Source organism: Apus apus, chromosome 1, assembly GCF_020740795.1.
Source record: "Apus apus isolate bApuApu2 chromosome 1, bApuApu2.pri.cur, whole genome shotgun sequence".
NCBI classification, from domain to species: Eukaryota; Metazoa; Chordata; class Aves; order Apodiformes; family Apodidae; genus Apus; species Apus apus.
This window is the reverse complement of record NC_067282.1, coordinates 140,972,158-140,999,646: the sequence shown is the minus strand read 5'-3', so window position 1 is coordinate 140,999,646 and position 27,489 is coordinate 140,972,158. Positions and strand designations below refer to the sequence as shown.

Genomic DNA, 27,489 nt, shown 5'->3' with positions numbered 1-27,489 from the left:
GATTTTTAAATCTGTCCTGCCTCTTTCACAGCGCCAGTGTGTAGAATATGCCCTGAAGGCCCGGCCCCTGCGGAGATACATCCCTAAAAACCAGTACCAGTACAAAGTTTGGTATGTGGTCAACTCCACCTATTTTGAATACCTGATGTTCGTTCTGATCCTGCTGAACACCATCTGCCTGGCCATGCAAGTAAGTAAGCAAGCAGAAAACCTTCCAGGTGATGAATTATTAGACCTTGTTGGGGAAAATGTATAAGTGGCCAAGGATGAGACCTACTTTCACATTCACACCATGTATTGAGGGAGAGGGGCAGGGACATGATAAAAAGATTGTACCGTGTTTGTTCTGGATAACATGTAGATAAAATGAAGGACCTGCTTCTCCTCTTCCTGCTTGCATCTGACACTTTCAACAATTTTGTTTTAACTCTTTAAAAACAAACCAATGAAAAAAACAACAGTTACATAACAGACCCATTTTAAAAAGTGAATTCTGGGTTCTGACTTGTCTTTTGTGAAGTGCAGAGATAAGCCCGGAACTGCCACTCACCTGAGATCTGAATTTTAAATTTTGGGCTTTTTTGTGTTAAAAGATAGACAGCAAATATTTTGGCAATCAACGGAACTGGGGATAGACGGTAGGAAGGCCCAAATTTCTACTTTGTTCTGAGTTAAGAACTGTAAAAGCTGTCTAGAAAGAAATTCTAGAGGCTATATTGTCTATCCCATCAAGTAAAGGCCAGAGCAGCCCCACCAAAACATTTCCTTAGAGGTGTTTGACAAATTTGCTTCACTACTGATGCTGCTGATTGCCTTAGTACCTGCTATGCTGTGCCTGTATTTTCCTTACTGTGGTAAGGTTTTCCAAGTATCCAGTGTGAATCCACCAGAGAAACATTTGCAGGTGGATCTACAAGAATAGCAAATAGAGGTAGTAGATTACCATGTGCAGTTGGAACAGCAATAAAGAGGAAAGCGTCAAAACCTTTTCCTCTGCACCATCCTCCCCAGTCTGTGCCCCAGAAAGTCCAGATACCCACTCCTCAATCAGTCCTTCTCCTCACTGCACAGACTCATATTTGCTGTTACCCCTCCATGGACATCCTTTATGAACTCTCTCTGCCTTTTCCATTTGATCATCTGCTGAACCTTGTTCCCCTCTCTAGTTTGTCCCCTTCTGTGAGTCTAACTCCATGCACTCATACACCAGCTTCCTATTTGCCCTTAGCATCCCACATTTTCCATTGGATCAATCCCAGTCTGCCCCACTTCTGGCCTCCCCTCAAATCTAGCCTCAGTTTCCTATCACTCACTAACAGTCTAAGTCTATATTCACAATCAGTTTTCACCTTGTTTTCTCTCACTGCCTCCAGTCCAATCTCAACAGATTTCTTGACACGCTCACCTTAATTTTTCTTCATCTGGTCAAACTCTTTCCATGCCTATTGAAAATGCTTCCCCTGTGGTCTTGTCTTAAGGTATCAGCACAGGAGTGAAGCACAATGAGCACAAGAAAGTGCTCTGCTCTCAGCTGAAGTATCTACTGCCCTGCTGTCATGAAGCAACAGAGCAGGACTGTTGTATTTATGCTGAAGCTTTGAAGCATGCACAGTTGCAGTGGCAATGGTGCACGCCCAGGGCAGGTGGACCTAGAAGCTGTGAGATGTTTGTGAGCCCACAGGCAGCACAGCGTCTCCAGAGATTTGAGGAAACCTATGTTCAGTTTGAGAGAAGTAGTTTTTCAAAGTTTTATACTGTGGCCAGATTTGGGTCAAACAATACAAGGGGCAGCAAACACAAAATGACACATTCCAGCAAAATTCCAAGTGTTTAAGCATAGTCCTGCTGATCCTAGAGTCTTTCAAGGAAAATTTTACAAGAAATGTTGAAAGCACCTCAACAGTGTGTTTTTTCTCTGTCCCAGCTTTCAGCTGCAGCTAAATTGTTTTAACTGCAATTCCTTTAAATAAATCGCTCTGAGCTAATGCAGAATATGACAATTCATCCCAGCTTGGTAAAGTTTAAGCAACAACAATTGGGGTCTTATAACATGAACCGGAAGATGACCTTAGAATAAGGCAGTGCAATCACTCTCAAATATAATGATCTGGAAATAGGGATATGAAGAGTGAGATAGCAGTATTTGCAGAAGATACTGTTTGAATTAATCAATAGAAGACAGAGAGTAACTTCATAAGATCTTAATAAAGTTAAGTGAATAGGCAGCATGATTGCAAATTTAATTCAGAGTTGACAAATGCCAGATAATGCATATTGGAAAGATACGATTTGAGCTGTTTATGTACTTTCAGAATCCTGAAATAAGTGTAATTACTTGGGGAATAGCTTGGTATCATTATGAACAGCTCAGTGAAACCCCTATTCACTGTGCAGTAGCAATCAAAAAAGTAATCCAAGTGTTATGGATGGGTGAGATAACAAACACAATTGGAAACTGCCTTGTAACATTATGTAAATTTATAATGAGCCCTCAAGTGGAAGGATAAGTGTGATTTTGGTAACCCTCATTCCAAAAGATGTTTTTTTAAAAGATGGAAGATCCAGAGTCAGATGGCAGAAATGCCTAGACATATGGAAATGCTTATGTGTGAAGGGAGATGGAAATTCTAATTTCAAAAAACATAGGGTGTGGTGGGGTTTACTTCAGAGGACCTTATCATGAAGGGAGATCAGCAGGGGCTCTCTGGATTCCTAACTAACTGCTATGTCAGTTCCTGATGCTGCTGCCATGACACTGTATTTCAGCACTACGGTCAGAGCTGCATGTTCAAGGAAGCCATGAACATCCTCAACATGCTCTTCACTGGTCTTTTCACCGTTGAGATGGTCCTGAAACTAATTGCCTTCAAACCCAAGGTAGGTGCTACAGGTGTAGAGTTTCCTGGTCTCTGTGTGTGTGTGCACGTGTGTGCGGGGCAGCTGTGAGGAGAAGGAGGAGGTGAAACTTTCTGATCTGTTACCCCACCAATAACTGAGCTGGACAGTTGCTCTCTGGATTGGAGTCTCAAATATATTTCATAAATTGTTCACTGGAGAGTAGACACACTAAAAAATAAAAATAAAAATAAAAAAAATCACCTGCTAATAGATAAGTTTCCTAGTTCTCTGCTTTCATTAAGTTATGATAGTGATGCTATGTTAGGCTATGAGATGTCTTCTATTCTGAATGTTATTCTAGTGGTCCCTCTGACTTTCCTTAAGTTATAAATAGCATCCCATGAATAGTCTCCTGGCCCAAGTGGAGTTAATCAAGCATAACTCATTTTGAGTCATGAGCTTTGGAAAATATGTTTCTTCTGGGAAGGCAACATCTCAATTGATAGTTTGGATTAGTTTTGAATTTAAGATTTCATTGCTAATATTCAATACCCTAGCAGATCCTGTCTGAGAGTATGGTCCTGTCCGTTGGGTCATGGCATTCTGCTAGTGTAACTGCACCATGGAGTCTGATTATAACCTACAAGGTCTTCCAACTAAGTTGGTATATTTGCTGCAGGACAAGGGCAAAGATTCTGATCTAACATAATCAAAACTTACACAAGGCATTCCTCTTTGGGGTTTAAATTCAGTGGTGTGTCATGAGGAGTGGAAGCCAGATACCTAAACACAGGTACCTTATGCCACTTCGTATCTTCAATGACACCTTGACACATAGGATTGTACCTTGAAGGATACCTTGATACATTGGAGTTAGGAAATACTGTCAGAAGCATCAGTTATGACATTGGTAAAATGAGAACTGTCGTTCACCCCTCTCTCCTTCTTCCACACTTTCTAGGACTTCTTCTTAGAAGAGTCACAATTTTTTTTCCTGAGCCAAATATCACTGATCACTGTCCTTTCTCAGATTTAGTTCTCATGAAAGTTAGGAGCATCTTGCACAGTTTTAGGAAAAGGACTGATTTTTTTTTTATTTGTGAGATCTCAACCACTGTCTCAGGAAACAGAAGTATCATCATCTCTTTCAGTTGGGATTGTAATTTCAGAAGGAAACTACCTTTCACTTTTGAGATTTTGCCATGTCTGTTAGAAAGCAAATCTTCTGGCACTTTATAAAAATACTATCTGCACATTATATACCTAGAAATGTCTCTTTCTAATATTCTTCTGATTTTATGGTCCTACTTTACAGGAGATTCTTAACTTTGAGAAAGATTAGGTTCTCAGCAGAGGCTGTTTTGAGCATTTCTGGGAAAAGTTCAACCACTTCAAATATATGTATACAGGGAAGGCTTTACCTGACATGGCTGTCTCTAACAGTAAGGAACTGGACTTCATATTGCGGGTCCTTTTTATTTCCTGTGTCTTACTTTCCTGTTTTCAATCTCCTTTTCAATTTTTGCTGTGCAACAAAGTATTAAACAAAATGAACTGAGAGTAAACATTTATCCTCTGGATAGCAAAATGTCGGAACAGATTGCCTAAAGTGATTGTGGAATCTCCGTAGTTTGAGGTTTTGAGATTAAGTTAGGGAAAACTTTCATTAGGAACAGTTTAGGAATGTACAATCTGCCTTTGGACAGGAGAATGGATCAGAACATCTCACTATGTCCCTCTGAGACCAGTTTTCCATAATTCTGAAATTTCCAAACTAAATCTCCAGCTACTACACTATAGTAAAAGTTAGAATATAAAGGACATTTTCATTGTGACCAGAATGGTAGACTATGAATAAAGTCTTCTAAACTAAGGTTCAGAAAGCAACCTCGGGTGGGGTCCTGCCCATCCTGAAAGAATAGGCAGCAAAAAGAATAAATCTGTTTCAAATTCTAGTCTATCAGGTATGCCAGAAATAGTACTAACTCTTAAACTTCTATTTTAATCAAATACCTTCAGGAAAATAAGTTTGTTATGTTGTTGTTTTTTTTAATGGAACCATAGGATTTACAGGGAAAAAACAAATACAGCAAAAAAACTTGCCTCTAGCAGTTGATTTGCACTGGATTCTGTAGAGTACGAGTTCAGTGGCTCAAGTTTGGAAACATCAAAATTCCTTGTGTAACTTGCCATTGTCTGTTCAGTACAAGATTCTCTGCTTCTTATAGACCCAATGTGCTCTTCAAAGAAGGAAACCCCCCCTCTCCCAGATGACCATTTGGACTGGTGTGGACAGATACTGGGGAGCACAATCTGCTTTTCTTTAGGTTGCACATTAGGACTGAAGCTTGTCTGGAATATCTTCTGATGTGGGAATCCCCCAGCATGGAGAAAGTTGTTACCTCAGCTCTCTGCTTGGCCAGACCTTATGTCCCCCCATCATGCAATGCAAATTTGCAGATGGAGATTGTCCCCAGGAATACCAGCTGAAAAAGTCCAAAAAGATTTAATTGTCACCACTATCATCCTCTCCCCTCTAACCGATCCAGTTACCCAGACAAAGAAATGAGATGCTAAGTTATGCTAGGCTTCCCCACATGTGAAATGGCAAGTTTAAATGCTTGTGAGATCTCTGTGAGAACAGATTTGGCCACTATTTCCAGAGCAATAAAACACAAACTGACCTTTGTTTAAGCTGCTTTGATTAATTTTGAATTTGGGCCCAAACACCACTCTCCTCTATCTGAAGAATACCCTAAAATGAGGGAGCTGTAAGCTTTATGACTGACAACAAGAAGGCAGGAAAATTGTGTAGCTGAAGGTGTTGTGTCCTTGCTTTTGGAACAAGTCCCTGAAGAATGTGGCAGCGCAGAACTGAAGCTGGCAACATTCATGCTGTTCTCTCCAAATTTGTGGTGCTTGACCCAGTGGTTGCTGCAGTTAACCCTCAGCTGCAGCAAGCAGCACAGCAACTGACTTGTGACTCTGAAGCAGCCCCCCCAGAGCTCTCCCTTGTGCAGCCACTTCCTAAAGGCACCTTGGAATGATCGGTCTGCAGCAGCAGCAGAAAACCGCAGTTTTCTCCATCTGTGCAAGGCAGAACAAGCCGGTGTTTATTCATACTTTTACCAGAGGGCATTGCTAAGGGAACTGGGACAGAGCTCTGAGGTACTCGGAGCTGCTGTTGCCTTAGCTTCTTACAGAAGTCACCGCAGGGAAGTGCCCTTGCAGCGCAGCTTTGGGGGAAGCCTTAATATGCGGAGTTCCTGCTGCAGGCAGTGATGTGGCAATCGCTATCATATTAAATCATATAATGCACCACAGAGCTAGCTGTTGTCAGACCAGGACACCTGTGTATTACACACACGACAACAAAAAGGGTGGCAATCTCTGACTGAATAGATTTTTTTAACTGTATCCAGTTTTTATTTCTTCACTCCCAGTCTGTGAGGAGATGTCCTTCTTATTGCCACTCGAGATAGTAAAGGTGAAAAAAAGCAAAGGTAGTCAGTTGCACGGACATTAGGTAGGATCACATATGGGCCTGACTGTAAAAAAAAATCCCCATGGATAATCCAGCCTTGCAACCAGTTATTGTAGTAAAAGCACAGATTTACTTATTGAAAGACCAACTGTAGGAATAAGGAGCCAAATCTGAACCAGGGCTCATCTCCTAACACTTAAAGGAAGTATGTGAAGGGGGTAGAAAGACAAGGGCTTTCCTAACTAAAGATGCTCTTACCGTTGAGATTGTTTGCTCTAGTAAGCAAGTCCCTTTGATACCTCTTGTTTTTATTGGCCGTCTTCTGTGAACAGAGCTTTGGTTTTTTTTAGTCTCCAGGGAGGCGCACTAGCTGGAGCAGCTGCTGCTGGTGTAGACAGCACACATCAGGCTGGGGACAAGAGACAAGACCAGACTCTAAGAGCCCCCGTGTTTCTCCGAAGCACGAGGAGACAATCAGTTCTCCCAGGTTTTTTGCAGGATAAATATAAGCACTATGTAAGACAGCTCGTCTGTGTCTGATGCAGTCTCGACAGGAGGGTGTGCTAACAATGAGCAAGAGAGATTTGGGATTATTAGGGCTGCTGATAAAGAAAACATCCACTTACATGCCTTGCATCTCCTTACAGAGTATTAATATTCTGCTCTGAAGCAAAGCTCCCAAATGGACCTGAGTGTTTGTCTTGGCTGACACTCATAATCTGATTCAAGACTAGTTACTTCAAAAGAGACAGACAGTCTAAAAGTAATGCTGTTGAGCCAAGGCCTTTTGCTGCTTTGTTTTTCTAATTTTATAAATTCTCCAGCCAGTGTGGTGAGCTATTTTCCAGTTCCTGCATGGAGCAAGCTGCTGCTGCTTCATGCTTTTTCCAGAGAAAACTACCAAAGGAAATGAGAGGTGCTATGCTGTTTTAGGTGCTCACAGCCACTACTGCCCTGGCTTCATAAGGAAGAAATCCCCAGAAGCACCAGTCCACGAAGGACCAGCTGCTCTAAAAAAAACCCGCCTAGGCTTAATCTTCTCAAATAAAAGACAACTTAAAATTCCTATTCAAATGAAGCTGTGCCATCTGTCAACGTACATGCTAATATGGGGATTGATATTCCTCCAGGAATTTCAGATCTTTCCATCTCCCTGGAATGGGCTGTTTTACTGATGAATCAGTATGAATCTACTTTCGATGAATCTACAGATGAATCTACTTTTTATCCCAGGAAACATTTCATCTATCCCTATATTACCTACAGCAGGACTAGTAATCCAAGAGCTATGAATTTTTGACTGCTCTCCCTCTCATCTCAAACTAGGGAAGGCATATCAGTGGAACTATTCCCATGCATAAAGTAACGTGTGTTGATATAAAAATATAAAAAATGTTAATATTTTTTGTCAAATCCAGTACTGTGTGTGGAAAGGAAATGTTAGGGATTTCCTCTGCAGAATTACAACTATCAGAAAGACTACAGATCACAAGTTTATTTTGTTTACAAGACACTGTCAGCACCTTTCTTCCCTGGGTGTTTATAGATGTTACTTTTAAAGCAGCCTGTAACAACGCCATCTGTCTGTCCTGCCTCAGATAGTTAGTTCAGTCCCCCATTTATCACTGCTGCTTTACTGTGAATTCTTGCCATTCTTTAATGTCATTTTCATGTAGCAGAGTTCAGGTTTCTGCATGCTGTTTCAAACAACCTTCACATTCAGCACAAGGCCTAGAATCCCACATGATCCCAGGAAGAGCTTTGACCCTCTGAGCAGTGGAAGCTATGACTGTCACCCATGGTTAGTCTCCATTTCCTGATGGATCTATATGTCCTCAGTGTTTCTTTCTCCCCTGATGCATTTTCCCCTCTTTATTGCTCTTTAAGCTTCTCTCAGTCAGCATTATCATGCATTTGATGCACTGATACCTCTTCTCAAACCTGCAAAAATGACTCATCTGTTTTTGTTCTCTTATTACTACCCAGTTTCTCATATATTTGTGCCTTTAAACAGATCTTTGAGCAGGCTCTCCTAAAGTCACACAGGCTGCTTCATACTACTTACATTCTCCTTTCTCACCATAACCATAATCTGTCATCCCTTAGTCAGGCTTCAGCATTTTCACAAACAACTGGAATTCATATCTAATCTATCCCCTTGTACTACAGAAACAAGGCTGGTTAATTTTGGACATCTAATGCTTTGTGTACTTTTTCATTCCAGTACCTCTAGAAATACTCATATAGATTAGGATGCTGCCCTGGTATCATCCATCACAGTGTTTTATCTCTCCAGCTTATATGGAGAAAGCAAAGACAGGACATTCTACATTGAAACAAAAATGTCAGGAAAACCTAGTTACAATAGAGTGGGCTTTTGCTCAGCTCTGAAATATGCTTCAGATCCATCCAACAGACACAGGAATCCTATCTAGTTAAAAAACATGGTCTGGGAGGAATTATGGTGGTATAAATAAGTAGTTTAGGTTGTGTAAATGTATATGTGAGCCCATGGTGCAGGTAGCTACTTCCCTCTCATGGAGTTTAGCCAGACAGCTGTGGGAGTCAAAAGGCTTTTTGCAGAATTTCTCAGCTGGTTTTGGCAGGTTCTTAACCTAAGTAGTCATCTGATTGTTTCCTCTCTTGAGCTTCAGTCTTACCCTTTCTGTTTTGGAGGGGCAGCATCTAGACATGGAATATTTGCTGACTGAATCATCTGCCCAATGCAATAGGAAGGACAGTTTCCAACCATCACCCTGCCTTTGGTTGGAACAAGTGTTTAAAAGGCAAAAGAAGGGGTAAGAAAGCTAATATGCTTCAGGATCTAGGTGTGGCAAAAATATACTTCATTCAACAAAAAGGAAGATGCTTGATGTTGGGGTGAGAAATATTGAGAATGGAGAGTACTAGGCATAGTCAGGTAAGAGAGTGTGTGAGCTAAAGAAAGAGAGAAACTAAACAAACAGGAAGGGGCATGTCTCAGGAGAAAAAAACAAAACAAACAAAAAAACAACCAACCAACCAAAAGCAAAACAAAAACAAAGCCAAACAGACCTGGAGGGGACTAAAAGCCAGAGATAATGGAGTGTGGGAATAGACAAAATACCCTTAAAGGCAGAAAGGAAAAAGCATTAAGCACAAGACCCCGAAAAAGCAAAGTATTAATAAAATGCTGAGAAAAAATATTGGACAAAAAATTATGCAAGGAAAATAAAAGCAGATACAGAGCTGAAAGCAAAAGTAAACATGGAAAGGGATTTTTAGAAAATTTAAAAATTAATTAAACCCCACAGCTTTTAAGCTGCTGAGCATCTTTTTTTTTGTGCTTCTACATTTTATTGAAGGTCCCTGGCAGACATCCCAGGTCTCCATGTTCATCAGTACCTCAGCCACAGACCCTCCCTGTGCACCATCTCATCAGAGTAATTTCCAATAAAAGTTGGGTGCATTTGGGTCCAAAATGCATCAGCTCATTCCCTCAGAAATACTTTATTTTTTCATCCCAGTTTTCTTCCTTGGGTGAAGTCTGAACATATTGAATATTCCTCTGGATCTTCAGTAGCCCAGCTGGCATTAACTGCAGCTGCTCCAATAAGCCCAGCAGCCATATGACCAGAAATCCCTGACATCTCTGTAGTGCACAACCAGACATTGCACTGTGTGTGTGCAGCCAGACCAACACTCTCAAGAAATTGCTGAATCAGGCTCAAATGTTTTGGAAATGCAATAGAAAAGGGAAAAAATCTTAACCCCTCATTAATCACTCCTCTACTTTTTCTCCACTGTGATTACCTGTCTGCCAGGAGTTTCATGCATTTTAAATAGCATGCATATCATGTGTAGATTTGACCCTATGGTCTTCCATGTCCACAGGTCTGGGAGGAAGAATGAGCCTCTTTTCTAAGCCTTTTCTGCAAAAGCAAATACTAAAAGTACTCAATGTCAGAGCAGCATGTTTAGGTGACTTTGATGTGAATAAATACTTGGGATAATTATTCAGGACATAGACGACCAGGTCATCCCAACTCTTTACACTTATTAGGGGGTTGGAACAAAGGGTCATCAGGTCCCTGGATGCTGCTTGTTTGATTGAATTTCTATCTGCCCATATCTCCAGGAGAAAGCAGAGAAAAGAGAGGCTAAGAAAGAAACTGGGCATCTCGCAGCACAGTCTTTGCCACAGCACTCTCACAACACCCCCACGCTGAGGCTTTCCTGCAGAATATGGAAGGGCATCCCATCAGCAAAGGGCCAAAGCAGCTGCTTTTGTTATTCCAGGCCTTAAATCAAAGCTACTCAGGAATCTGTGCTGCCAACACATTGCAAGGAAGTGACAATGAAAGAGCAGACCACATCCTGGTGGTTTAGAATATTGCCCACTGAGTTAAACAGTATACCTGATGTAACTGTAGAGCCTCAAACCACCAATCCTTCAGTTAGTACAGAAAAAGTAAATTTGCAATAGAACATTAGGGATTAGGTTGATTTAGCAATGATTTCCACAAATGAGGAGTCAGCAAGCAAAGAACTGCCTTCTCTGTCATGTAGAAGTACAGGGAATCCTCTTTGATACTTCTAGATTTCACTGAATTCCACACCAGTTCCTGAGCCTGTGTAGGAGGGGAAGTCTGGCCATTCCCAACACATTGAAGGAGAAGAAAGTGGTGACAGACTAAAGTTTTTCTATTGTGCATATGCTTATATTTTGAGATGGCATAGGCGTGACTCCACCTAAACAAGTCATGCAGTGTGAAAAACATTTGGAAGGTGAATGTAACAGAAGCTACTAAATGGATGATGAGAAATGGAATTTCACAGTACATCCTAGCCCATACCTCTAGAGGAATCTGGGTCAGGAAAAATCCATGTCTTCCTTCTGAACACCAGTTGACATCCTGTACGAAGTACATTTGTCTCCCCTTTCCTCATGGAAAACGTATGTTGTCGAAAGGCACAAACAGAGTAGATCTTCATTGGTTTCTTTGTTGGTGCTTTCAGAAAAGAGGCCAAGAATGAAATGAACATACAGAACAACCCTCCCCCTTCATGAAAAAAAACTTGTCCTTTCATGTTGTGATGGAAGAAAGTGGTGAGAGACAAAAAGGCTGTTTGTTCTGCTGCTTCCCATGTTATATATATGTATATATATTTTAAATGCTGTTCCTAGAGGACAAGGCCAGAAATTTTCTGCAAAAAACAGATCCTGTAATTACTATATAGGAAGTGTGAAATTTTTAATAGTGATCAGACAGAGCTATGCAATCCTCCAGTTTTCTGAAGGATCAATGGAGAATTCAGTAGGCAGGAAAAACTGCTAAAGAAGCTGTAGAAGAGCTTCAATGAGAGGAGACCTTTTCCTTCACAGCAAACATACCCAGAGAATTTGCATATTGCTGCAACATTGTGACAGATTTATTTTCAGTCTGGCACTTGGGGGTTTTAATGTCATTAAAAATGATCAAAAATAATTATATGACTGCACAATGCAACAGTGTGGGAAGTACTGTATTAGCTATTACACTTAATTATTTAATACAGAAAATTATTCACACAGTGTTAAAAGCCCAGTGGGATGGTGAACTGGGGTCTCATTCGCAACAGCATCAGCAGCAGCGTGTAAAGGGAACAGTTCCAGGGAAAACTGACATGCTGTCACTCTCAGAAGAAAAAACCCTCTGTCACTTCCTATGAGGTTGTTTCAAAGGGTCAAAAGTTCCAACAGATGTGAATCTTCTCTTCGTGTAAGAATTATATCGGATAAGAGACTGTAATACAGCCCCTGTTAAGAACAGCTCATCGTGTTAGGAAATAACATTTCCACTGGCAAATGGTCACCTAGCTGAGGTCTAAAAGAGTTGATTTCTCTTCTCTACCATGCATTTGGCTTTTGTAGGGCCTTGGAAACTTTAGTTTGCTACATTCATGTTTCCCCAACAGTAAAATGAGAGTAACCATTCTCTTTTGCAAAGTGATGATTGTTGGATTACATGAAACTAAGCATTATTTTATTAGCTACTCTAATCTATTAAAAAATCAAGCCTTTTCTGATAATGGAGATAAATTAGAAAATAATAAACTAATCAAAACTTATTGGTCCTTCTTACCTGCCTATTTCTAGAAGATTGTGCTTTTCTTCCAGTGAGTATCCACTGCCCACATAACCACAATATCAGAACAGTCCTTAGACTTTTCCAATGGTTCATACAGACAAGCTATTCCCAGTCTGGCCCTGTATTTAGGATGCTTCATCACCCATTACTTGCACTGTTTCATCTTCCCACAACAGTAAGTGGCTCTTGACTCTGAAAGATGTGCCACTTCTTTTTTTACAGGTTGAGTTTTGCGTCTTTTGAATCATTCTTCCCCAGGCTGGGATGTCAGGCCAACTTTAGAAGACAGACTGTCTTAAACAGCAAACCCATCCTTTTGCTCTTTTCATTTGACTGTTTCATGTTGGTGATTAGATTCATTGTCTTCAAGAGTTACTTGTTGGCCTCCACCAAGACCTGCTTTTTCTAAACCTTGCAAAGTCTTTGAGCATTTACTGCTTCTCTCTAATGGAATTTGAAGCAAAATTCTCATGGAACGCATTTTGTGATAAAGGATCTGTTCAGATATAGCAAACCATCACATTTGCTTTTCAGCCTTTCCAGTAAGACTGGTGTTGATTTTGTTTCCATTTGCTGAGAAGTCTGGTTTCTGAGTGCAGGGCAGTAATTGTTAAATGATTGCAATGTAGTTACTGTTCATGAGGAAAAGGGCCCAACTTCTCACACGGTATCACCATGCCACAAATCACCAGTAGGAAAATCAAGAACGTTTATCATATTTTTCTAGGTGGACAGCAGAATTTATAAAAGAGCTTTCTGTTATTTTGCCTCCACTTTCATGCATTTATATCAAGAGGGCCTCAGACATTACTGTTCTGAGGCATTACCCTCCCTTCAAAGGCAGCTAAGAGTAATCCAGGCCTAAAATGATATCAGAGTCAGCTACTTGAGTTACCCAGTTTCAGCATGCTTTATTGTCATCATTTCCTCAGGCCTTCTCAGCATGTTGCCTTGAAATACAATCTTTTCCATCTCTAAGAGGAGATGCTTCCATAATAACTGCTTCCACATTGCCTTTGCCATACTTCTTTCTCAGTCCTTGAAGGACCTGGGACCATAACATTGCACTTCAAGCCTTCCACAGGGCTGGGGGCTTTTCTACTACTAGCCACTTTGCAGTAAATGAAGTACAGGAAGATGTAAGATAACCGTACTACCATGTGGGTGGGCATGGATGGGGTCATGGAAACATCTAGAAAATGCGGTTCTGGTGGAATGAACTGGGTTGCAAGATCTGGAAATGGGAATTTCCAGTTCACAGGACAGGTATTATTATATCAAAGACTTTTCTAAGCATGTCTCCCTAGCTTTGTCAATTATCAGTAGGTGTGGAGAGTGTTAAAAAAAACTCTGTTGTGACACAAGAGATTATGTAGTTCCAGCCTCCATAAATGTTTATATTTGTCAAATGATGGCTTGGAGGCCTAGATTGAGGCAGCAGGGGGTTTTTTGGGTGTTTTTTTTTTCCTGTGATGGTTCTGTGATTTTAGGACCTACAGGCTCTCAAACAAAAAGCAGAAGGTGGTCATTTTTAAAGCTACCCCAGGTTTTTACCAGTGACCTAGAAATAAATACTTGGGGACTTTTCCCAGATCACAGAGCCATTCAACTGCTTCAGCTTCTTTTTTTTCTGTCTAGCAGAGTGTCCAGTATGTCCAGACAGGCCCTCAGACCCCAAGGGGCACCAATCTGCTTTGACCAACATTTTCATTGTAACAGAGAGCATGCAACAGAGTGAGAGAGGATGAAGGAAAACCTTGACATTATTAAGCACCAACCTTGGTCTACAAGTTGGTCTATTTTTCTTACGGAATAAGCAGAGAGAGGCAGGAGGATTCCTCAGAGCTGACCAGACGTTTGGAGCAGTCAGGGGAGCTGAAAAGCTCCTTTCCTCACTGCCTGTTTAAGGAAAGATTTGATGGAGTATAGGGGAGCCTTGTGCAATTCCCTGCAGCAGTGACTCATTACAGAAACTGGTAGGTGAACTTCAGGGAGTCTGTGTCTCAGAATTAATCCGTCAATGGATGAGAGTGATAGATAGCATGCAAATAGATGCTGTTTTCCTGCAGCCTGTCAGGAGCTCCAAGCAGCTGCATCCTCCACTTTATTCCTTCTCTGTTAGGTTCTGCTAATTTCCCTGATTGCTGTTATGGCTAAATGGTATCTTAGCATAACAGAATTTGCATCTGACATAAATCTCCATTTGGTGTCAGGAACTATTGTACCTTTGTAAGATTGTTCAGGATACATTCAGATCACTCAAATCTGCTGTGAGAAGGTATGCCAACAGTCACAGTGCAGTGTAAACATAATTTGGTTCTGTACTGTTTTCCTATGAAACCATCCCTTCTGCAAAAGTACTTTCAGGGAAATACTCTCTTAATGAAGTCTGAGAACTGACTCCAAATAGCCTGCAGCATTTTCAGAAATGGATTCACATACTAAACAACCATCAACAAAACTAGCAGTTCATCTAATTTTGCAAATCCCCAGTAAAGTCTGCTTGGGTGCCCTTTACTATCAGTAGGAAATTGTTGCTAAAAGATCACGCTGAATATCAGGTTATCAACCCCTTTCATTCCTATATATCCTTTCCATCTGATTAACATTGATTCTTCCTTTGTTGTTTTAACACGCAGATTTATTTCAGATGAGTGATAGCAAGGTTCTTCTATAGTTTGCTTTTCTTTTAGGCTGTGTAGCTATCTATACGTCTTAGTTTCTCCTCAATGGTTCATTTCTGTATTCATGCATGCGTGCATGCATCCATCTGTTTCCCTTTTTTCCTATGACATTGCAGCACCTTCTTCCACTGGGGACCATCTGACCTATATTCAGATCTCACCCAGTGAATAGCCTTGATTCTTGCTGTGCTCTTCATCTTTAGAGAGTTTTCTCTCAGAGGAGTTTGTTACATTTTGCCAGCCACCTTGTAAGAGACGGAAATTAAAACCTGGGACAAAGCAGATAACATCAATTGACACACTAGTGACCCTGCAGCTCCCACCAGGCTGGATGCTCAAAGCCCAGCTGGTACCATGACTCAACAGCACTTTTCCCCTGAGGATTCCTGTGCACAGATGCATACATCTGTGGCCACCAGACATATTTATTATGGGTCCCAGGTGACTTTTGAGCTCAGACCTTCGGATAGGCTCCAGTGAGCAATTTTCCCTGCTGTTAAGGAGGCTTCATACTGCAGTTAGGATCTCATCTTCACAAGAAGTAAAAACATTGGTCTCCAGAGATTTCAGTGGCTCTATAAGTAGCAAGACAAATCCCAACTTCTTTGTTACCTAATCTCAGTGACTAGGAAACCTAAAATTGATTGGCATACTCATTCTGAAATGCTATAATGTCTGCTCGCCTCACACAAATGAGATTCCATTCCAGTCAGCTACTGCATATTTATGCTCAGCTTTTCATTAACTTATTGATCATGTGATGATACACTATTCTTTGCTACCTTTGGGAAATAAAAAAATGGGGAAAAAATGGGATCTAATGGTGGGGCTATTTCATGCTTCCTGAATATTCAGTCCAATCCTCCTGGTCTTTTTCTGTCCTCCTTTCTCCCCAAAAGCTTCAAGGATCTCCAAAGATATCCCACAAGAGAGGGATGGGGACTACCATTCCCCAGAAAGCCTCTGAGGCTACCGTTATGTGACGTGTAATTATACAGCTAAATCAAGGTCAAGCTTCTCCCTTTAAGGGTAAAATATGGTATTACACTCTAAATTCCTGTACTGCAAAAACAAACAGTGCCATCAATTCATTTCCAGTCAGACCTCCCCCCCCCTTGGGAAAACTATACAGAACTTTCTGGTGGGAAAAATAGTTTGGAAATGCAACCTCTTTATTAGAGTGAAAGCACTTCCTTCATTCAGCTTGTCTTTCATTAGCGACCCTGGTACACTCCAGTGAGGAATGTGGCTTGAAGAGGTACTTTGAGGTCGCAAGAGACAAGCCCCAAAGGGGGGGTAGTCCACTCTTGGGATATACTTATAACTCCTGACAAGCTTATGAGGTCTGATCCAAAGCTAAGCAGCCACATGGCCATTCATGGCTCTAAGGAGGGTGGCTTTTTAAGGAAGGACTCCATCACCTTGCACACAAATTAAACGTCTCTGTTCTCTGTTTTCTTTGAGCTCTCTTACTGTTTAAATATCTTCCTATTTTTCACCCTTCTGTTTGAAACACAGAGGGAGGAGGTGAGGAGGAAAGGAAGGTTTTTTTAATTAACATGTTTCCTTACTTTGACCCTGGCATATTGGATGTGGGGTTGAGTAAAACTGCATTCATATCCATGGTTCCTCTCTACCACGTGGCTAAGAGTTACAAGAGGAAGTGTTCTCTGAGTCCACCTTACAGCCACACAATGACATACCACAGCAATGCTCTTTCTGTGATCCCAGAGCAGACCAGCCCATGACTTTCAAGCAAGGAGCTGGCTGATGAGACTCAGCAAGAGCATTCTGGGACAAAGAGCTCACAGTGTAAATCCAAAGCAACTCCACAAAAGTTAGCAGAGTGACTCCAGCTATGCTGTGGTGTCACAAAGGTTAGAGCAGCTATTTATGATAGCAATGAAAAAGGGATCTTTTTTTTCCAGCCCTGAGTCTCTCCTGAGATGTGCCAGCTGTGTCAGTGCAGTGTCATTGTTTCCACTGAGAGTACATTACTGCAACTGGGAGCAAAATTTAATTCACTGCCTTCAGTGGTCGTCTGAGGACAGGATTTGATGCTGCTTGTCACCTGTTGGTTTTACACCAACAGCAAATGCTGTTTTACCAGCAGCAATGGCTACTGGGCTCTATGCCTGGAGTTACTCAGCAAAAATATATTGTGAAATTTTTAATCTGGTTACCCCAAAAACTTTCTTTAAAATATGATGTCAGCATAGTAAACATAACCACCTATCCATCATCACAGATTTAAAAACAGGTACTCATCATTTCCATGGGCAAAACCTGAAGAACATGTTTTGGATCTTCACCCTTGCAGCTGCCCAAAAGCAAACTGGTTTTTTTTGGAGTTGTTCAGGTTCCTGCTGAAATCCTTACTAGATCCTACACTGTGCAATTCGAGAATGAAATGGAAGATAGCCAAGCTACTGAACATATGTATTCACTTGGCATGTGAGCAGTGCCATTGCCTTCAGCGAGACTGCACACATGAACAGGGGCAGGAGGATTGGGTCTGTTGTCTTCTACTCTGTTCTCTTTGATCCTGCCAGTGTTCTCTCTGCCAAGGTCGCATCAGGCTGCAAAGGCGCTTTTTGCAACTCTGTATGATCTGTGTCTGTCCTTTATTTATTAAAAAATTTGCCTTTACAATTTAATCTGCTGTTCTCTCCTTCTCCTTCCTCTTGGTGAAGTCTAATTACAGTTTTATTCCAGGTCCACCTGGTTGCTAACGATGCTGGACATCACTGCTGAATTCATTCTAATATTTGTTGTGTATTTTCTAGGCTGGACGCTGAATAATAATACTCTCTAAATTTGCTTTTGCTCCTGTTTCCTTCCTTCCTGTTGTAGCTAATTGTGTAGTAATGTGTAGCCATGGGATAATTACTCTTCCTAGTATAGATCTGCTAAGGGATGCCTATTTCAGGCTGCAGAATAAAGGGTTTGGGTTTTTTTCTGGTCTTGAGGAGAAGATTTCAATGTCGACTATACCTGCTGGGCAGTGGCTTTCTCTGCTTCATTTTTTATTTTTATTTTTTTAATTTATTTTTCCTACCCCAAACATAATGCAGTTTATAACTGTGGAGCTCAAGACATCCTGGAGGCAGCATTTTAGCATTTAAACAGACAATTTTTGCCAGTGCCTACTCCATGTGATGGTTGAACCCACAGTAATTTCAGGTTCCCAAGCCTGGCTCATGCAATGCCAGTGCTGAGATTTTTTATTATTATTATTTTCTTCTTCTTCTCTTTTTTGCTTTCTGCAATGCTGCCTGGGAACACAGACTCACATTTTACCCATGACCTGACTCTCTGGCTAAGAATAGCAGTTGCAGTGCAACTTGGGTTCAGTCTCACTGGAAACATGCTGCAGCTGGGAAACAGGGAGGTCAGATTAGCCCATGCTCACAAAACCAAACGCAGAGAAGGATTATGGAAGATTTGATATGTTTGCCTCATTTTAGGACTGCAGAACAAGGGGAGAAGGTAGACACAGGTGTTCAGTGAGCCAAGATAAGTTTTCTTTACTCAGGACATTAACTTATACAGGAAGTTTAGGTACAGAAGCTCACCTCCTGGGCTAAACAGGACCTTTTGCAAAAGGGTCCTGTATCCTTATGGCCCATCCAGCCAAAACTCATGAAGGATGGGGACAGCAAGCAGTGCTGATTAGCATCTCTTGAGCCCTGCTTAAGGCAATGAGATGTTTGAGATAGCTCCCAAAGTAACTCCGCACTGCAAAGTAAAGGTATGAGTTTAGCACGTGCAAGTGGATCTGCCACGTCTTGTCCTAGATAGCTGATGTTGCAGTGATGCTGTGGCACTATCTTCAGCATGAGTGAGCAACAGGTCTCACTCTGAGCACATGCTAAAGCCAGCTTTACCCCTTCCTGGTGGTAGGCGCCAGCACATGCTACATTCACACCTTCACTTTGTGGTGCAGATATGCTTTCTGAGTGACAGAACTGCTCTGCCATTTTAAGAGAGCAGCTAAAGCTAAAGTAATTGAAGCTGTTAGTCTAATCGCTGCTGTAATACTCATTGTGGCTGGGTAAAGGTAGTGGTGACAACCAGTGAGGTTTCAGTGGAACACCTCCCAGCTCGATTGTGCCCTCTGCTACACCATGACGTGGCAGGCGGCCATTCCCAGTGCCAGCACAGAGTGTTTTATCTGCAGTGCAGACCAGATTCACACTGGCAGAAGGGGAACTGCTTTTTGGGAGAACCATATGACACCGCTCCTGTACTCTTTCCCCAGCCAAATCTAAGCCAAACAGGGAAGGGTACTGTGTAGTCACTGGAGACATCTGGAGGAGCTGGTCCTACAAGCTTGACTCCTGTGAGCAGCCGTGCTCGAAGTGCTCTGTGTGGCTTCCCTTTGCCCCTCATCCTCATGCCGGAGGGGAAAAGTGGCTGCCCTGGGATTTCATTAGGTGGATAGTGGATGCTCACACAAGTCAGGGATGACAGGACTGGGCTACAGCTTGAGATGCAACAAGTAGTCTTAAGAGGAAACACCCTTGAAGTATCAGGGCAGTAATTCTAATGGTAATTTTGAACTGTTTTTGTCTGTCTAACATTCCTTTTTAATCCCCATCCTGCCTGCCCCTTCCTTATGTAGGGTTACTTTAGTGATCCTTGGAATGTTTTTGACTTCCTCATCGTAATTGGCAGCATTATAGACGTCATTCTCAGTGAAACTAATGTGAGTATTACTCTACCCTCCCCAGGATACCACCACCTCCTCCTCCTCTGCTGTTCCTCTCTCTTTCTCTCTTTCTTTCTCTCTCTTTTTTTTTCTGTTTGGTTTTTTTTTTTCCCTCTAGTCATGCTTTTATTGAACTTGCCGTCGTCCTTCTCCTTCTCCCAGGGAAAAATAAAAAAAAGGAGGGGGGGAAAAATACCTCCTTCTTTTTCACTTGTCATAGCTTGCCCCAAGGCTGTGACTGGTGAAAGTGCACAGAGTTTGGGGTGTGTGTGCTTTTTTTCCCTCCAAAAGGTAGACATGCTTGAGTGTAACTTTGACTAACCAGGCTTTTGTTGATACCCTCCATCTTGTGAAACGTTACAGAGGTTTGAGCAACCAATACTGTAGAGTGGTAAGAGACTATTTAATATGCCCACGTAACCTCTTTCTTTTCTTATTTTTTTCCTCTTCTCTCCCTCTTTCATGCTTTTGTTTCATTTTGTTTTGTTTTTATTTTATTTTACTTTTTACTTTTTTTCCCTCTTTTCTCCCTTTCCCTCTCTCTTTCCCTCCTCTCTCTCCCTCTCATTCTTTCTTTCTCTTCCTTCCTTCCTTCCTTCCTTCCTTCCTTTCTCTCTCTCTCTCTCTCTCTCTCTCTCCTTGGCTTCTCTGCCACATGCAGCACTATTTCTGTGATGCATGGAATACATTTGACGCCTTGATTGTTGTGGGTAGCATTGTTGATATAGCAATCACCGAGGTGAACGTAAGTAGCTGGCGTCTGTCCATGATCGTGCCTGCTCTAACATTCATTTGTCTTTCCCGGGTTCTTCCCCCCCCCCCCCTCACCCTTCCTCCTTTCTTTTGAGTTTGTTTTCAGAGCTTTTTTTGTTTAATTTTTATGCTCTTTTTGTTTTGTTTTCTTTGGTTTTCTTTTGATTCTGTTTTAATTTTTGGAACGACTTAAAGGACTTTTCGACTGTTGCGTCATTTTCTTCCCTTCATAATCTGCCTGGCATGAATTAAACTGTATAGCAGGAAAAGTGATGGGAAACGTGGAGTGTAAGTGAAAAAGGTATTTGTGCCATGGGAAGCTGCTAGAATAGTCCCAGGCCAGCACTTTGGTCTCCCCAGTGTTATGCTTTGCTTCCCATGGCAGTGCAATACTCCATCCCACAGAGATCTAAAGGTCAGTTCTTTCGAGGTGGAACTGCAGGAACCAAACCAGGAATCCTCCCTGTGCCTCCTCACCTAGGGTCTCTCCAAGAGCAACAGGGACCAAATCACCTCTGTTTAGAGCAACCTGCTCCTAATATCCAGTTTCTACTCTGGAAAAAAAGTGTAGATGAAATAAAAACAAAACAGAAAGCCCAACAAAAAGAAAAAGACCAGAGTTTCAACCTGGTTTTTTTGGATTTTCAACCCAGTTTGTTCCAACTCACAAATTCCACTAGCAGAATTGACACTGATTGGCCCCACTGGTGCCCATCTCAGCAGACAGGTGAAGGACTGAATGAGCCATGGAGACTGAAATGAGCAGCTGGAGTTCAAGGAATAAATCATATCAGGCAAGCTTTTTCCTCTCTTTTTGGAGGTGGATGGATATAGAATTACAGGACAAATAGACAAAGGACAGGCAGGAGGAACACAGACTCCCAAAAGAAAGAATAGAAAGAACCTACTGGGTGTCTGAGTACTGACAAAACTGGCCCTGCAAAATCCAGTTTAGCTAGGCCGGAAAAATAGAAGGATTGAAAGAAAGTTGCTGTAAATATGTTAATGAAGAGCAAATCAGTAACTAATTTACAAAACAATGTGGCTGTTGAATAAACATTCCAGCTTGGAATTGTTGTGTACTGTAGAGGCAACCCATTGCAAGCAGAAAAGTGACAGCATAGTTTTCACTCAGTGCTGTGTTTAGGGAAAAATGCAGGAAAGTTTTTGAAAAAAATCAAAGTTCCTTACTCTGAATTTTCCAAACAAAATGTTTTCATATCATGGCTCTATTTAATTTCTGTTCAACTTCATTTTTTCAACATTCTGAAACAGGGACATTTATCCAAGTTGTAATATTTTGATTTAGAATAAATGAAATATTTCATTTTATAGTAGTCTATTAGATTTGTCTTTTGAGAGAAAGAAAAATAGTTTCTGACAGAAAATGAACTTGTATTTTACATCTCTTAAATTTCCTACTTTTTGGACACAAAATCTTGTTTGCAACATTTCCCACAGAATGTTGTAAACAATTTTCATTACCTTTTTACTAGAGACATATTAGAACTGTGCTAACTTTGTAAAGTTACAACGATCAGCAGGCTGAAGTTGTTAATTTTAAAGAATGCAACAAAAGCTTTTTGTTTATGCCACACTTGTCATAAGGAAACTAAATGGGAAACATGACAATAGCCTTTCGACTGTGGATAAGTTCAATTCTTATCCACAGAGGCAAAACTGAACATGGTATTTGAGGAATACTCCAGGAACTGGAGAAGAGTTACGCTAAACATCAAGAAGACTTCCCTAACCAGATTTGAATCCAAACACAAGTCTTCCTAGCAGAAAGGAGGGAAATCCTTGTGTTTTGATAAATAAATGAGTGTCTACCATAGTGAGAAACCCTGTACTGGAGGGAAAATCTGATGGATCCATTTGAAGAAATTCACTGTAATTTCACATAAATTTAAGAACTTTTTACATCATGGTTTAAGACACTTTGACATTCGTCTCATTAAACTTTAGTCATCTGAAAGGAGGACAGTCACCCAGGCTTCCTCTTAGAGTTAGTGGAGAGAAATGCACAACTCCCCAGGCCAACTGATGCCTCCCTGTACATATAAATAACAGGGAGACAGGAAATGAATTTCTCTTTGGAGGTGCCCAGCCTGTGACTGGAGACTGTCTAGGTTTGTTAGGTTTGTCTAGACACCCAGCCCTCAGATGCTAAATTTAAGCAGGATAAATCTCATTCACTCTCAGCATGTTGTCAAGAAGGTCACAATGCTGCTAATCGTGCTGTGTTCAGATCTTCAGTCTCCAGGGCTATCCATACTGGTGTGTTTAATTGCCACTAACAAGGCTCCCTCTCTTTGCCATTCGCTGTCTGAATTCAAGTTCACGTCAGCCAAGGCCTGGAATCCAGTTTTTGGTTGCAGAAGTCTATGAGAAATGAGGGTGTGCCTCTGTCCAAACATCCACCACCTGTCTTAGTTGAGGAGGCAGCAGGAGCAGCCCTGAGTCATTATTTAGGGTTTCAAACAGCATTTCATTATGGTCCCTCTGTTTCCTCTAAAGAATCCGTTCCTTCTATACAGTTTTTACAGATTTCTGCACACTTTTTTTGTTACCTGGCATGTTTAAATCTTCTCTTTTTTATCTAGGCAAGTCATATGCTACTAGTTTCTAATGTTTGTTACTAAAAACTTGCACAATCTTTCAATGCACTGATAAATGAGCAGCAGCTATGGATGAAGTTTGTTCTGAAATGTTCTGAAATCCCTTTGCACTTATAACACTTACTGAATAAGAGAATGTTTTGTATGTTGGTTTGTCCTGTTGGATTCCCTTCCTGCTAGCAGCACTTGAGGTGTTACATCTGTAGCAGATGGGCTTTGGAAGTAGCAGCCCATCTTGGACAGACAGTTGTCATCTTCCCAAGCAGTGTGAGGCAGTTTATCAGATACAATTCTCCCCTTCTCCTCAGGAGCTTGTTGCTTTCTTGCTGTTTGTGGGTTTGAGCAAACCCTGCCTTGTGTTTCTGTACACTGTCTTGTCTTGTTCCACGAGACCTGGGGTCTGAAAAAGAAAGAAAAAATAAACCCTGAAACACCAATAAACTCCATTAGTTGGAGACATTTAGCCTGGTCAGATGCAGGTAAATGTTTCTTCCCAGTTCCTTAGAACCTGAAGATCATCTGTGGTAGGGTCTTGGAAGGTGCTGCTGTTGGAGCTAAGGAGCAGTTGTCATTGTGGTCAGTTAGGGAAGATAAAGGTACCTGGAGCAGGTCAGTTTTATATGTGGCCATGGACATGTAAGCCTGAAATCTCTATGAGGTCCACCAGATGTTTGCACTCAGGTGAAGGATACCCAGAGACACAGAGCTGAGACAGCTGTAGTTGGGGTGGAACTCTGAACTGACTGGCCCCACAGTGTACATGTAGGTATGCACTTGCATCTATTTATGCAGTTCCCTCTGCTCTGTGGGTTTTTTCCTTTTGACAATTATTTTTGTTTCTTGAAAAGGAATTTTCCAGACCAAAACCTTCATTAAGATATATGTGAGTGTGCATGGGTGGGTTTTTGTGTGTGTACCCCATTGGTTGCAGTACATGCTCTTGAATGTGTTTGGATGCCTGTGTATGTGCTACAAATCCATGGGAGAGTGTATAGACGTGAATCCATGGGAGTGGGACAGAGAGTGTGTATGTGAGCCTGCATATTTAATAAGTTTGTGTTGTGAGGGATTGTTGATGGAAACACATGGGTTGTCATGTATGTAGCTGAGTCTATGAACATGTTTTCTGAGCCAATGTGGCTACACAGCAAGTGCAAGTTTGATCTGCTTATGAGTAGGTGTTTATATCTGACAGTTTCCTGTATGCAGGCATGTTCATCTGCATGCCTGTGGTTAAATGCACACTTGCATGTCAAGCTCAGCATATTTTTGTTAGCATGGCTGTGCATTCAAGAACAGTGAGAAGGCATGTACTCATGAAATAGGCCCCCAGGCTGCCTTCAGCATTTCTGAGTCCACGGGAAGCTCCCACTTAAAACACCTCACAGAGTGGAGATAGGTTAAGTGGTAAGTCCAGTTGCATCACATTAGGCTCACTTGCTTTTTGCAGTTTGAGAACATCTCCCAGGTCCCCCCCAGCCAGCTCCACAGACAGACAGAAATGCAACTCACTCCACTGAATAAGTGCAGGGGGCACATGACAGGTTAAAATCTGGTGGGTTTGAAAACTTCAGAGTGGTACAATTTCTGTCAAAATTCACCTTTGAATTGTCTTACTTTCAAGATGCATTTTCAGAGCTTTTCAGAGCTCTGCTTGTTAATAAGTGTGATACAGCTAACTTCCTAGCCACAAAATGAAGATTTTTTTCAAAATTTTCTGGAAACATTCAGTGATTCTACTTTGGGCCACTCTTAAGCCCACTCCTTAAGTAACTAAAGTGGGAGAGGAGGACACTTTAATCTGCCTTTAAAAAAAAAAATTCTTGGAAGAGACCACATTTACCGTGTGTTAACTCTCTTCAAGTGCTAAAACCAAGCACAACTTTGGAGGGATTAAGATGAGAGATGATGTAATATATGGAGCCTGGGAAGTAGGGTCTGCAGGTTGTATCCCTTAGGCTTTGAATAGATCCCTATGCCTCAGCTTCCCCAGTAAATTGGAGACTGTTATTCCCTACATTAGGAAAGCATTGTCAGTAGTGTTTATGAAACACTCTTAAGTTCCTTAGAAGAAAACTTCAAGGTGGTAAAACTTATTACTATCTATGATAATAATAACAGGAAAGACAATGTTATAGGAGTTGAATAAAAGCCAACAAACACCAAATTTACCATCCCAGAAGTAACCCCAGGCTCAGGCTTGCATTTCCTTCCTTTCCACATCAGCAAACACAGCCTGTTGAGTGCCATGAAGCTGACTGACAGCCTGCTGTCCCCTCCTCTAGGCGAAGAAAATTGCTCATTACTATTTCTTGTGCCGTATCAAAGGAGGAAATCAAGTTCGATTTGTGCTCTGTGCTACGGTGCCCAAATTGATGAAAGAAAAACAGCCAGACCCTGAGTCACTGGGAAGGCTGTTAGTGTAACATCCTTCCTCTCAGTAAGAGACAAAAGCCAACAGCTCCCTGGTCCACACGGTCCTTTTTTCTTTACCTTTTCCCCTGCCAGTGTCAGATCAAAGGTGTGCTGTGGCTGAGTCTTTGTTTGCCACAAAGCAATGCTCATAGCAGTGCCCAGAGAGCTGGATGGGTCCCTGTGGCCAGCTGAGAGATTGGCCCATCCAGCTGCAATGGGAAGTGTGCAGATGTGTGAGAGTTATGGAGGCATGTTCAGGTGGGAGCATGTGTGTCTCCAGAGCACCAGAATACATACCAGTGACAGTGGAGACGTCGTGTGTTTGGTTCTGTCTGTCTGGAAAGGATGTTGGGGAGGGAGGGTTTGTGCCTACCTGTGAGCCTGTCACCAAGGGGTTTTCCTGGTGCCTCTGAGTGTGTCTGCATGTGCAGGTATCTCTGTGTATGTCAGCCGTGTCTGGGAGTGCGTGAGGATGACTGAGCAAAAACATCTGGACTGGTATCCATCCTGCCTGTTCTACTCAGTGACCATACTTGTGTGTCTGAGCATGCCTGTGAACACTGCAGGAGGTACAGAGGAGGAGGAGGTACCCATGACAGGTATGCAATGTGATACAGCAGTTGTGATGAGCCAGGGGGGTGTGCTTGGATACGAGAGGATAATTGTCAGGAATAGGGAATCGGTGACTTGCGGGCTTCTGTGAGGTAATGGAATATTTCCCTGCGTAAGTTGTCCTCCTGTTGTAGCAGTACAGGTTTTCCTAAGAGTGAGCATTGTGACTGGCTTGAGAGTGGATGGAAATGCTGGGGTTTTTAATAGGCAAGGTGACAGGAAGAGAAAAAAGGGAAAGTACAGTGTTGTGTGTGTTCTGATCCATGGTGGTATTTGGGAGACATAGGACCTGAGTGCTTCAGGAAGTAGCACCCCTGTGAAGAAGGTTAGAGAAACCCCAAACCCATCATGCTGTATAACTTCTAGAAAATGTTGGTCAGGTTTGTAATGCCCAGTCCTGCTGGGCAGTGGTTTGGCATTTAGCTGTCAGGTATTCAGAAGAGCTGAGTATATCTTGCACTTCTGAAAAGGTTTCCAAATTCAGATAGGAAATCTGCAGAGGATTGCAGCTTGGTTGATTCCTGAGTACTGATGTGGTAATGCCAGAGAGATACCAAAGCATTCAGCTCCCAAGAATACCTGGAGACCTTCTTCAGTGATCTCTCCTTTAGTTTTTTTAATTTGTGAAGCCAAGCAGCTCAGGCTTAAACCAGGCGCATGGGGCCTTTCCTTACAGTCATCTTGCTTTTGGTGTCGAGAGGCTTCATATGGTTTGTCATGGGCTCCTGCTCCCATTCTTTGGAATATCTGACAGCCTATACTCAAGTCTCCCTCTCACCTTCTCCTGCACTTCTCCCTTTTAACCCACCCCCTGCTTTTCTTCCTTTTCTCCCTTGCTCTCCTCTCCCTTGTCTCCAGCCACACTAAACCTCACAAGTTCATTTTCACCCTCAATCAATGTGTCTGAAGGCAGAGAAGCAGAGGCTTCAACCCTGTGGTCCTTATGCAGGCAGAACGTCCCAGGGCATTTCGCCTGTGTGAGGACCAGGGTGGTCGGGCCCTGTGACACAGTCCTATACACACACCCCCCACAATGGGAGCAAGGATCGGTGGAAGGACGACATACATCTAGCCTGCACCTCAGTTGGGACTGGCATTCATCTCTGTCGCTGCGTCTGTCTGTCTGTCTTTCTGTCTCTGCCTGTCTGGTTCTCTCCGCTTCCATGCCCTTTGCTGCTCAGATTTTGGCCACCAGCTGCTACTGGGCAGAAATCTTGGCAGTTCCTAGAACTTGCAAGCTCATTTACCCAAAGCTTCCAGA

At 42.0% G+C, this 27,489-nt stretch overlaps 1 protein-coding gene across 1 annotated transcript in view; it reads left to right on the top strand.

Moving 5' to 3' along the window:
- CACNA1C (calcium voltage-gated channel subunit alpha1 C) overlaps nt 1–27,489 on the top strand; it is a 478,569-nt gene that overhangs the window by 406,498 nt on the left and 44,582 nt on the right. The window contains exons 29-32 of the mRNA XM_051608094.1: nt 32–190; nt 2,767–2,877; nt 19,741–19,824; nt 20,489–20,572. Coding sequence (XP_051464054.1) covers nt 32–190; nt 2,767–2,877; nt 19,741–19,824; nt 20,489–20,572 — 438 coding nt within the window. The remainder of the gene's footprint in view (nt 1–31; nt 191–2,766; nt 2,878–19,740; nt 19,825–20,488; nt 20,573–27,489) is intronic.